The following is a 13423-nucleotide window of genomic DNA, read 5'->3' as shown; positions in this document are numbered from 1 at the left end:
ATGTTTGGATTGTCAGTGTATTTGATAGAATCACGACATAGAAATGGAATATTATTTATTAATGAGTGTTAGTAACATACTTTTTAAAACATTATTTTCTACGTACTATTTAATTGATTGTGTATCACTATTTTCTACATACTATTTAACTTATTGTGCATTTTGGATGCACAATGAGATTGTTAGAACTACATTGAGCCACCATGATTTTGAAAAAACTACATTTAACTTCCGAGGAATGTACCATGCACCCCTCTATTTTACCTCCCACCCCCCAATCATAAAGAAAATACCATATTGCCCCTAGTTTCATCCATAAAAATCTCACAAAAAATTCACTTTTCTTTTTTCACCCATTTCTTCGAAACTCTAGAATATTCGAACCTCCCACCCTACCAAAACTTCGAATCTTTAAAACCTCCGAAACCAAAAAGTAAGACAGTTTTCGAAAGTCTTCTTGGGGTTGAAAGTTTCGAAGCACATTTTGTCCAGAAAATATCAAACTTTCGAAACTTTCGTTAAACATGAAAGTTTCGAAACACAGCTTTTCGAAAGTTTCCTTTAGGTTGAATGTTTCGAAAGACATTTTTTCCAAGAAATATCAAACTTTCTGAACTTTTGTTCAACATGAAAGTTTCGAAACGTGAAACTTTCGAAAGTTTCTAAATGAAACTTATTCGAACATTTTGAAAATTTCGAAACATGAAGTTTCAAATGTTTGGTATATATGGAAACATCAAATTTCAGAAGTTTGAAAAACGAAAGTTCTGAAATACATTTTTTTTAATAATAAATTAATAGTAATAAATAATAATAAATTTATAGTAATAAATTAATACTAATAAATAGCAATAAATTTCATACTTAATTTCAAAAATAGTAATAAATTTAATTAATAATAATATTATAAATTTATTTTTTAAAATAAAATTTTAATTATAAATTGAAACTTTCGTAAATTTCAAATATTTTGAAATTTTTAAAATTGAATTACTTCGAAAATTTGAAAGTTTCGAGCATTACGTTTCGGAAGTTTCAAATTCATCGAAACTTTCGAAAGTTTTGATGTTTTCTGGAAAATTAAATTTCAAAAATTTCAAATTTTACAAAACTTTCGAAAATATTAAAATTTTTTTTTATTATTTTGAAAGTTTGTAATTTTCGAAAGTAGGGATGAAAAATAGAGTGACAATTTTTTTTATGATTTTATACAAAAGAAAAAAGGACAAAATGGTCTTTATGAAAATATGGGTGGGGGGGGGTGTGGTGGGGGGTACACGGTACAATTCCCTTAACTTCCACAAAATCACAGCATGACAATTAAACTTACCGCCAATCCAAACATATACCAAAATACACATAGATTTCACTAAATTAATGCAAAATTTACGAAATTTAATGAAACTCATTTGAATTTTAACCGATTAGAGAGTGTATGTTGAGAAAAGTATGTTGCATAATGTTTTTGTTACCAAATGTTAAATAGTGTGTTATTAGCATAATTTTTTCAAATTTGCTGATATTAATTTGAACAAATGTATTGATTAAATTAAATTAAATTAAATTAAATTAATGAAAAATTAAATGATCTTCTGCACTAATTTTATGGTATTTTCACAGCATAATTAATCCAATGGCTTCTTCCAACTCCATTGAACACTCTTCCTCTAACTCATCATCTTCCTTGATTGAATACAAACCACCCCTTCTTTGGCTCTTGTGATGAAGTGGCTCAAGGTCTGGTGAAACTTGGCTTAAGTTTTTTTGTTTATACTGTAAGAAATTTATCATACACTTGTTTACTTCAAATTGTTGTGGATTTTAAATTCAAATTCACAATTTATATAAGAAACTAAGTACCTTCTCTAGTATTGTAAAAGAAAGTACCTTCTGTAGTAAACCACAAAGGGTTTAATTTTTTGTTCTGGGAGACTAGAGAATCCAAAAACCTCAAACCATGAAACTAAAAACTACTTGGGAAAACAATTACTGAAGTATGAACAAAATAATGTTAAATAAAAGCAGGAACATAATCAAAAACTCTAATACTATGATCTAAGGACAAACCGAATTTGACCAAAGCATCAGCAACTTGGTTAGCCTCGCGAGACATATGTCACCATTACTCATCAGGTTGTCTCCTACCAAAAAAATTTCTGTCAACAAGCTTCTCTGCATATCCTCTACAAGCCTGTACATAGTTTGCTGGAGTATGAGATTTCCTATGAAAAATCATTTCATTGCAAGCATACCATAGGCAGCGAAAAATACAACACCACAAAGAGTTTAATAGAAACACTGCTTTGGAGAAAATATAACTATAAACAACTGAGAAAGTATAACAAAACAACTCACTTATAATTCGTGCAACCATTAATAACATTTAAACAGATAAATATGCTGCTAAGTTAAGGAAAAAAAACATTTTGAAGTCCCATAAATGTCACTTCCTTCTAATTTAGATATCACAAGTCTACACAATAAATCATTACAACCCAGCAGCAATGAAACGTTCATAATATGCACATCAAATGTTTTTGGTTCCCCTTCTTTGATTTTAGATATAATATTCACATCAAATGTTTGTGGTTCCCCTTCTTTGAACCGGTTTGTAGAGCACTACGGTAACATATTTGGAACGAAAGCGATGAGTGAATCCCAAAGCAACCACAGATCTTTGAGGCTCTCTATTCTCAATATAAAGATGATTCAGAATTGCGTTCGAAGGCAATGGAAGAGAACCAGAAGCATCGACATTAGCAGGATAGCCAATCAAGCTGTGTTGCAAATGTGGAGGAACCTCGGGTGGATCATGTGCCTCATCTTCATTCAAAGCGAATACATTATTGTAACCAGAAGAATCAGATGTCTTCAAAATTTCATATCCCATGACAGTTGCGTCTGCCTGCATGTAGATTGTAAATTTATAAATACTACTGACAAATAACATATGTAATTATATGTTAGATGAATTACTACTTACAGGGTTTCCAGCATATGGATTACTCATCTTGTTATTCAAGTCAACCACTAACTGTGAATTCATCAATTAATGACCAATAAAGATTCCAATAAACCTGAAGAAAGAGACTTCAATTAAGCATAAGCTATAAATAATGCACAAAGATCTATAATACAATGTGTCAATGGATATGCTCTAATTGCTTAACCGCCAAGAAATCGATGTTCTGTATACAGAATGAGAAGAAGAACTTATTCATAAAAAGAAAGAATCGGATAACAATATTAAAGTAAGGGATGATATCTTAGTAACGAACAAAGTTATAAGATTACAAATGTTCAAAGGATATTAATTAGCAGCACTCCAATCTTTTAAAATATTAAACAACAGATTCATAATTCTTCGTACAACAGCTACCAGTTTCAGGCACTCACTACTACAACTCAACAGAGGATAAAATGTCCTTCACTGTACGGAACAAAGCACAAGCTAGCATTTCAGAAAATTTGATCTACAACAAATTTCAATACTTTTAACAAATTTCAGTATTGAATGCTAATAGGGCAATGATATATTATATTGATTAAACTCCGAAACTTCTACATGTGTGTATGGTATAACAAATCTGAGCAGTTGGAGATGTAAACAACTTGCATGTTTTGTATCAGATTACCAAATAGATAGAAAATGAAGAAATATCTCACATTAAAACAGAAGAAATCTCAGGAGTCTTGATAAGATTTCCGATAATAACAAAATAAAGGAATAAGGATTTGGAAGAAATGATGGTATGTGATGTGACACAACCTATACTATGAGTCTTAATACAATGTCGTGAATGACCAGTAACCAAGATATCACAAAGAAAAGCATGAAGCATGAATAAAAAAGCAACCAATGTCATGAATCTAAAAGTATTATAGTTACTCAGATTATAACTTCACATAAATTTTGGCAAGACTAAACTATGGACTACTCTGTCTCCGAAGAAGTAGCTCAATGGTTTGGCTAGGGACACGAAAGAGTTATATGCAAGAGGTCCAAAGTTAATACCTGTTACTAACATATCCCCCTCCCCCTAAGATATATACTAATGACTACTAACATTCACTTATAAAAAATAAAGACTATGGAATACTTTACTCTTCTCGAACACACCATTAAACTAGTCTTCAAACAACATAGACCCACCAAAAGATTCAATTCTCTCACAACACCAAACCTAAATTAACATCAAAATACAACATTGGCACAGTGGTACCTAGCTCCTTCCTGTTCTCAAGACCAATATTTTTCTCACTGAACATTATTAGTAAAACACAAGGTCATAGTGTCTTGTAGGTAGTTCGGTTGGAGTTTCAAGAAGCAGGTCCATCCCAACAAAAAAGTCACACTGCAAATTGCTACTATCATAAAATCCAGCAAAAAAACTATATGCAAATCTTCCCAATTGCTTCAATTGCATTCACAAACACAAATCCAAAGCACAAATTACAAATCACAAAAACAAAGAACCTCAAAAGACAAAGCATACATACGAATTGGAATTCAACCGAAGCAGAAGCAAAACTAAATACAAAAAATTCGCAACCCCTGTTTACATAAAACACAATTTCCACCAAATTAAAAGCGAATTCAAAAAAAAAATTAAAAAAAAAAAATCTTACCTTGTGCGAACTAGCTTTAGATTTCGTTAGTAACCAAAGCGAAGCTGAGAAGGGAAAGCGATCGACAAAATAAAGTAGAACGCATTCAGCTGCAAATGAAAAAAAAAAAAAGCTGATTATAAAGAGGAAGTATACAGTGATTTTGAAGAAAGAAAGAAAGAAGAAGAGTTTGAAAAAAACAAACCCTAACTAAGAGTGCATCGTTGTGTGTGAAGAAGACGACGACGACACGCAAATTATGGTTGTGTTGTGTTGTGTTCTTCCTTTACTTTGCTATATTCACAAAAGGTTCTATAAATGTGCAGTTACATTTACCAACTTTCTCACTTATAATTTCTTCCTTTTTTTTTATTAATGTTTGATTTGATTTTGTAAAAGCTACTTACCGAATGTTTGAATACATCTTTTAAATACTGGTCTTACTTTTAATGTAATATTTATCGTGATTTTTAAAATTCAGATTTGTAATTTTAATCTAAAAGTGTGATCACACCATAATTTCTTTATAATACAAATTAAATATAGACTAGTTCAATTAGAAATATTTATATTTGTTTGACTCAAATTTAAACAATTTTTAAGCACTGTTTGATGATGTTGTTCTAAAAATGTATTTTAATTAATTTTTTAATACTATTGGAAGATAACTATTATAATTAATAATAATAACAGGTTATTAAAAGTATTTCATGTTTTATATAAAATCAAAGAAAATTAAAGATACTCAACTATCACCTTTAAAGAAGTGTGAAAGTAAGTCTTTTTACTTAAAAATAAATTTAGAGGAAATAAATTTCTTAGTTAGTAATATTTTTAGTAGAGTAGTTCATTCGTTCCAAAATAAGTATTACTTTAATAAATAAATTAATTTGAAAATAATAATAATTTTTTTAATGTTATAGTATTTAATTTGTTCCAACTTTGTTCTTAAATTAATATCCTGTGTACCTATTTTAAATCATTATATTTTATTATATATTTATTATATTTTTTAAAGGGCAATAATCAATAAAAACGATTTTGTAATTTTTTAATATTTTTTTGAATTCATTTATTATTTTTTTAAACTACGTGGAACACATGATATTAATTGTAGTCAATTTGAAAATCATAAAATATTTATTTTTAAAAAGGGATTTACATAATAATTTAGGAGTATATTTAGAAATATGTATATCAAATAATATAAAAATGAAATTATAATTAGAGATCATATTTAAGGTGTTAATTCAACGGTAAAAATTTAATTTTATAATTTTAAAGTATTAAATTTAAATTTTATTGAAGACAATTGTAAATTTGTCATTGATGTCTTTTTAATTACTAAAAATTTCTCCTTTCTCAATTTTAATAAAGAAAGTTCATAGAGACCAATTTTTTAAAAACACATTGGGACAATTACTATAATTTTTTTCTTATAGGAATTTAATTTATACACACTTGTTAGATAATAGTGTTTGGTATTATGCTATTGGATCTTTATTTTATGATATATACTCAATGTAAACCTTGTATTTAGTATTCAATTTTGATGACTCTTATTGAAACCTTAGTCATATGAGTATCAAAGAGCATGGTTCTTTTTGGGGATGTACTACAAAATGGTCCACAATTTTTGCGGGGTTTGAAGCGTCCCGGTTGATAAATCGATCCAATTTGTTTGACCCAATTCAACTTGCTATCAATTTTGTGGTTATATTTATTTTTTTTTGTTTTTTTTTCTCCCTTGGATGCAATTGTGTTCGTTTTTGGTACTTTGTTCTTTTGATTACAAATTTGGTTGGTTTTGCTTTTTGTCTTCCGTTGACATGCAAATATGTAGAAATAATTGTTGGGTTTTGGACTCCATTCCTATGTGGAGAAAGGCCCAATATGTGCAAGCCCATGTGTCTCACTTAACCAAGTGGAGAGATGTCAGATTAGGGGGAGAGAGGGAGCTGAATTCAGAGAGTGAGGCAAAGAGAAAAGTGAGAGAGGAAAAGCAAAACTCATTTTCGCATAAAACAGAGCAGATGCACTAGATTCGCGATTTCTCCTTCGTTCACCGTCAGATCGGGCTGAAATTTGGACAGTAGGTTCGTGACTCATGATACTTAAATCTGACCGGTTGGATCGTCGATCAGAGGTCTGAGGTGGGAGAAATTGAGCTCGGATAGTAGCAGTTTTTCCTGGTTTTTCTACTGAACTTTGTTCTCAATTTCATGCTTGTTTTCTCATTGTTTTGGCTGATTGTTGTGCTGGTTACCTTGCTTTTTTTGGGTGGTTACTGAGCACGAATTTGTGCCATATTTGAAACTCTCTTGTACCCATATTTTGATCATAGTGGAGCTCTATTACTGGCTTGGTCCCGTGGTTGTTTACTTCTCACATTGAGAAGGTTTTTCCATGTTAAAAAATTATTGTGTCCTTTGTGGTAGTGATTTTAGTTGCTGTGATTATTTGTTGTTGCTCCTCGCAGATTCTTGCAAGTTTGGGAAATTGATTATCCGCTGCATATTGCTCTGTTAGAGTTGTTATTGTTATTTGTTGTTGAATTTCCCATCAGAGTTGCATCAGAGCTCTTTGGTTAAGGGGCTGTTTGACTTGTTTGAATGATGGAGGAAAATACAAATAGAATGATTTGTTTGAATGACACTAATTATCACTTATGGAAGGGAAAAATGAAGGATCTGTTATTTGTGAAGAATTTGCATCTTCCTGTGTTTGCTAGTGAGAAGCCAGAATCCAAGACTGATGAGGATTGGAGTTTTGAACATCAACAGCTGCATATTGCTCTGTTAGAGTTGTTATTATATTTGTTGTTGAATTTCCCATCAGAGTGGCATCAGAGCTCTTTGGTTAAGGGGCTGTTTGACTTGTTTGAATGATGGAGGCAAATACAAATAGAATGATTTGTTTGAATGGCACTAATTATCACTTATGGAAGGGAAAAATGAAGGATCTGTTATTTGTGAAGAATTTGCATCTTCCTGTGTTTGCTACTGAGAAGCCAGAATCCAAGACTGATGAGGATTGGAGCTTTGAACATCAGCAGGTCTGTGGTTTTATTCGGCAATATGTAGAAGACAATGTTTATAATCACATTGCTAATGAGGAACATGCAAGATCCTTGTGGAAGAAGATTGAATCTTTGTATGCTTCTAAATCAGGGAATAATAAGTTGTATTTGTTGAACTCCTTGATGAATTTGAGGTACAAGGAGGGGACTTCTATTTCAGATCATTTAAATGATTTTCAAGGGCTCCTAGATCAATTGTCAGGTATGGGTATCAAATTTGATGATGAAGTGTTGGGACTATGGCTACTGAATACTCTACCAGATTCTTGGGAAACTTTTCGGGTTTCAATTACAAACTCAGCTTCTGATGGTGTTGTCTCTTTGCAAAGTGTAAAAGGAAGTGTTCTTAATGAGGAGATGAGAAGGAAGGCACAAGGTACTTCATCTCATTCCGAGGTACTTGTCACTGAGATCAGGGGTCGAAGTCAAAGAAAGGAACAAAAAGGGAACATACAGAATAGCAGAAGTGCGTGTAGATAGAACAACAAAAGTAAGTCTAAGTCCAGATACAAGAATGTGGAGTGCAATTATTGTCACAAAATGGGGCACATACAGAGGAACTGCTTCATATGAAAAAGGGAGAACAAAAACAATAACAGTAAGCAGAGAGATAAGAATCATGATGATGATGATCGTGTTACTACTGCTACTTGTGATGATCTGATTATTCTCCGTGACTATGACTCAGTCAATCTTGTATCAGATGAGAGCATGTAGATTATCCAGACACAAGAATGTGGAGTGCAATTATTGTCACAAAATGGGGCACATACAGAGGAACTGTTTCATATGGAAAAGGGAGAGCAAAAACAATAACAGTAAGCAGAGAGATAAGAATCATGATGATGATGACCGTGTTACTACTGCTACTTGTGATGATCTGATTATTCTCCGTGACTATGACTCAGTCAATCTTGTATCAGATGAGAGCATGTGGATTATTGATAGTGGTGCTACACTGCATGTTACACCAAGGAAGGAGTTCTTCACATCTTACACTTCTGGTGACTTTGGAGTGTTGAAGATGGGTAATGATGGTGTGTCCAAGGTAGTTGGTATTGGTGATGTTTGTTTGCAGACCAACATGAGAGTGCAGTTGTTGCTTAGAGGAGTCAAACATGCTCCAGATGTTCGCTTTAATTTGATATCTGTGCAGATGCTTGATGATGGTGGTTATGATAATCACTTTGGTTCAGGAAAATGGAAACTCACCAGAGGTAACTTAGTTGTGGCTAGAGGGGAGAAAATTAATAAACTGTATTGGACTAAAGCATTGGTTGCTAAAGACAGTGTGAATGCCATGGATATGGAGGCTTCTTTGTGGCACCGCAGGCTTAGTCATATCAGTGAAAAGGGGCTGAATTGTTTAGCTAAAAAGGATGTACTTCCGGGATTAAAGAGTGCAGAGTTGGAGAAATGTTCTCATTGCATGGCTGGTAAGCAGACTAGAGTATCCTTCAAGAAACATCCTTCCTCAAGGAAGTCAGAGTTGCTTGAATTGGTGCATTCTGATGTTTGTGGCCCGTTGAAGGTAAAGTCAATTAGTGGTGCACTTTACTTTGTTACTTTTATTGATGATTGTTCCAGAAAGCTTTGGGTCTATGCTTTGAAGACAAAAGACCAAGTTCTGGAGAAATTCAAAGAGTTCCATGTTATGGTGGAGAGACAGTCAGGCAAGAAGTTGAAATGCATTCGTACTGACAATGGTGGTGAGTATTGTGGACCATTTGATGTTTATTGCAAGCAGCACGGTATCAAACATGAAAAGACTCTTCCTAAAACCCCTCAGCTGAATGGTTTAGCAGAGAGAATGAACAGGACATTGATTGAAAGAGTTAGGTGTATGCTTTCTGAAGCAAAGTTGCCTAAGCATTTCTGGGGTGAAGCATTGTACATGGCAGTGCATGTTATTAATCTGAGTCCTGCAGCTGCTTTGAATGCTGAGGTGCCAGACAAGATTTGGTTTGGCAAGAATGTCAGGTATGATCATTTGCGTGTCTTCGGTTGCAAAGCATATGTGCATGTTCCAAAGGATGAGAGATCCAAGTTGGATGGGAAGACAAGACAGTGCATCTTTATCGGTTATGGTCAGGATGAATTTGGCTACAAGCTGTTTGATCCAGTTGAGAAGAAAGCTGTTAGAAGCCGTGATGTGAAGTTCATGGAAGACCAAACCATTGAAGACATTGATAAGATGGAGAAGACTACACCTGAGATTGATAATGGTTTGTCTGATGTTGATCCAGTTCGGATGCCTACACATGATCTGGATACTGCTGAAAATAATGTTCAGAATGATGAGCAACATGGTGATGTTGGTGATCAGCAGCTTGGAGATGATTTTGATGTTCCTAATGATGATGCTGAAGAAGAACATGAGATGTCACAAGATGAGGATCTTGGTGATGCTCCTGAACCACCTCAAGCTCAAGTTTGGAGGTCTACTAGGCAGAGGAAACCATCCACCAGGTATCCTTCTGATGACTATGTTACCTTGACTGATGGAGGCGAACCTGAATGTTATGATGAAGCCATGGAGAGTGATGAAAAGAAGAAGTGGTTGGATGCTATGCAAGAGTCCCGTGGTTGTTTACTTCTCACATTGAGAAGGTTTTTCCACGTTAAAAATTATTGTGTCATTTGTGATTGGTGATTTTAGTTGCTGTGATTATTTGTTGATTGCTCCTCACAGATTCTTGCAAGTTTGGGAAATTGATTATCCGCTGCATATTGCTCTGTTAGAGTTGTTATTATATTTGTTGTTGAATTTCCCATCAGAGTGGCATCAGAGCTCTTTGGTTAAGGGGCTGTTTGACTTGTTTGAATGATGGAGGCAAATACAAATAGAATGATTTGTTTGAATGGCACTAATTATCACTTATGGAAGGGAAAAATGAAGGATCTGTTATTTGTGAAGAATTTGCATCTTCCTGTGTTTGCTACTGAGAAGCCAGAATCCAAGACTGATGAGGATTGGAGCTTTGAACATCAGCAGGTCTGTGGTTTTATTCGGCAATATGTAGAAGACAATGTTTATAATCACATTGCTAATGAGGAACATGCAAGATCCTTGTGGAAGAAGATTGAATCTTTGTATGCTTCTAAATCAGGGAATAATAAGTTGTATTTGTTGAACTCCTTGATGAATTTGAGGTACAAGGAGGGGACTTCTATTTCAGATCATTTAAATGATTTTCAAGGGCTCCTAGATCAATTGTCAGGTATGGGTATCAAATTTGATGATGAAGTGTTGGGACTATGGCTACTGAATACTCTACCAGATTCTTGGGAAACTTTTCGGGTTTCAATTACAAACTCAGCTTCTGATGGTGTTGTCTCTTTGCAAAGTGTAAAGGGAAGTGTTCTTAATGAGGAGATGAGAAGGAAGGCACGAGGTACTTCATCTCATTCTGAGGTACTTGTCACTGAGAACAGGGGCCGAAGTCAAAGAAAGGAACCGAAAGGGAATAGACAGAATAACAGAAGTGCGAGTAGAGAGAACAACAGAAGTAAGTCCAAGTCCAGACACAAGAATGTGGAGTGCAATTATTGTCACAAAATGGGGCACATACAGAGGAACTGTTTCATATGGAAAAGGGAGAGCAAAAACAATAACAGTAAGCAGAGAGATAAGAATCATGATGATGATGACCGTGTTACTACTGCTACTTGTGATGATCTGATTATTCTCCGTGACTATGACTCAGTCAATCTTGTATCAGATGAGAGCATGTGGATTATTGATAGTGGTGCTACACTGCATGTTACACCAAGGAAGGAGTTCTTCACATCTTACACTTCTGGTGACTTTGGAGTGTTGAAGATGGGTAATGATGGTGTGTCCAAGGTAGTTGGTATTGGTGATGTTTGTTTGCAGACCAACATGGGAGTGCAGTTGTTGCTTAGAGGAGTCAAACATGCTCCAGATGTTCGCTTTAATTTGATCTCTGTGCAGATGCTTGATGATGGTGGTTATGATAATCACTTTGGTTCAGGAAAATGGAAACTCACCAGAGGTAACTTAGTTGTGGCCAGAGGGGAGAAAATTAATAAACTGTATTGGACTAAAGCATTGGTTGCTAAAGACAGTGTGAATGCCATGGATATGGAGGCTTCTTTGTGGCACCGCAGGCTTAGTCATATCAGTGAAAAGGGGCTGAATTGTTTAGCTAAAAAGGATGTACTTCCGGGATTAAAGAGTGCAGAGTTGGAGAAATGTTCTCATTGCATGGCTGGTAAGCAGACTAGAGTATCCTTCAAGAAACATCCTTCCTCAAGGAAGTCAGAGTTGCTTGAATTGGTGCATTCTGATGTTTGTGGCCCGTTGAAGGTAAAGTCAATTAGTGGTGCACTTTACTTTGTTACTTTTATTGATGATTGTTCCAGAAAGCTTTGGGTCTATGCTTTGAAGACAAAAGACCAAGTTCTGGAGAAATTCAAAGAGTTCCATGTTATGGTGGAGAGACAGTCAGGCAAGAAGTTGAAATGCATTCGTACTGACAATGGTGGTGAGTATTGTGGACCATTTGATGTTTATTGCAAGCAGCACGGTATCAGACATGAAAAGACTCCTCCTAAAACCCCTCAGCTGAATGGTTTAGCAGAGAGAATGAACAGGACATTGATTGAAGGAGTTAGGTGTATGCTTTCTGAAGCAAAGTTGCCTAAGCATTTATGGGGTGAAGCATTCTACACGGCAGTGCATGTTATTAATCTGAGTCCTGCAGTTGCTTTGAATGCTGAGGTGCCAGACAAGATTTGGTTTGGCAAGAATGTCAGGTATGATCATTTGCGTGTCTTCAGTTGCAAAGCATATGTGCATGTTCCAAAGGATGAGAGATCCAAGTTGGATGCGAAAACAAGACAATGCATCTTTATCGGTTATGGTCAGGATGAATTTGGCTACAAGCTGTATGATCTAGTTGAGAAGAAAGCTGTTATAAGTCGTGATGTGAAGTTCGTGGAAGACCAAACCATTGAAGACATTGATAAGATGGAGAAGACTACACCTGAGATTGATAATGGTTTGTCTGATGTTGATCCAGTTCGGATGCCTATACATGATCTGGATACTGCTGAAAATAATGTTCAGAATGATGAGCAACATGGTGATGTTGGTGATCAGCAGCTTGGAGATGATTTTGATGTTCCTAATGATGATGCTGAAGAAGAACATGAGATGTCACAAGATGAGGATCTTGGTGATGCTCCTGAACCACCTCAAGCTCAAGTTTGGAGGTCTACTAGACAGAGGAAACCATCCACCAGGTATCCTTCTGATGACTATGTTACCTTGACTGATGGAGGCGAACCTGAATGTTATGATGAAGCCATAGAGAGTGATGAAAAGAATAAGTGGTTGGATGCTATGCAAGATGAAATGAAGTCTTTGCATGATAATCACACTTTTTATTTGGTGAAACTACCTAAGGGAAAGAAGGCTTTGGAAAACAGGTGGATCTTCAGAGTGAAGCAAGAAAGCAATTCTACATCTCCAAGATATAAAGCCAGATTGGTTGTGAAAGGTTTCAGACAAAAAAATGGTGTTGATTTCAATGAGATTTTTTCTCCTGTGGTGAAGATGTCATCCATTAGAACTGTGTTAGAGTTTGGCTGCTACTCTTGATTTGGAGGTAGAGCAAATGGATGTAAAAACTGTTTTCCTTCATGGTGTTTTGGAGGAGAGATTTACAAGAAGCAACCTGAATGTTTTCCTTGTTAAAGGCAAGGAAGACT

General features: G+C 34.8%; 1 protein-coding gene across 2 annotated transcripts; it reads right to left on the bottom strand.

The window, feature by feature from the left end:
* Positions 1-2337: 2337 nt before the first annotated feature.
* Positions 2338-4975, bottom strand: LOC101502791 (SNF1-related protein kinase regulatory subunit beta-3). 2 transcript variants are annotated; one of them, XM_004487020.4, is made up of 4 exons: positions 4820-4975; positions 4630-4718; positions 2984-3077; positions 2338-2905 (listed from the first exon to the last, which is right to left on the bottom strand). In XM_004487020.4, exons 3-4 carry the CDS (start codon positions 3044-3046, stop codon positions 2576-2578), a joined length of 393 nt encoding a protein of 130 aa, XP_004487077.1. In that variant the 5' UTR covers positions 3047-3077; positions 4630-4718; positions 4820-4975; the 3' UTR covers positions 2338-2575. The 2 variants fall into 2 exon arrangements, with proteins under 2 accessions (XP_004487077.1, XP_004487076.1); XM_004487019.4 differs by having other exon boundaries at positions 4814-4974.
* Between the last annotated feature and the right edge of the window lie 8448 nt (positions 4976-13423).

Source organism: Cicer arietinum, chromosome 1 (assembly GCF_000331145.2).
Source record: "Cicer arietinum cultivar CDC Frontier isolate Library 1 chromosome 1, Cicar.CDCFrontier_v2.0, whole genome shotgun sequence".
In the NCBI taxonomy this organism is placed as follows: domain Eukaryota; kingdom Viridiplantae; phylum Streptophyta; class Magnoliopsida; order Fabales; family Fabaceae; genus Cicer; species Cicer arietinum.
This window is presented reverse-complemented; position numbering and strand designations above follow the sequence as displayed.

Coding starts and splice junctions, on each gene's coding strand:
- LOC101502791 (XM_004487020.4), bottom strand. CDS start 3,046: ATGAATTCACAGTTAGTGGTTGACTTGAATAACAAGATGAGTAATCCA. Junction 2,906..2,983: donor ATCCATATGCTGGAAACCCT/GTAAGTAGTAAT, acceptor ATCTACATGCAG/GCAGACGCAACTGTCATGGG.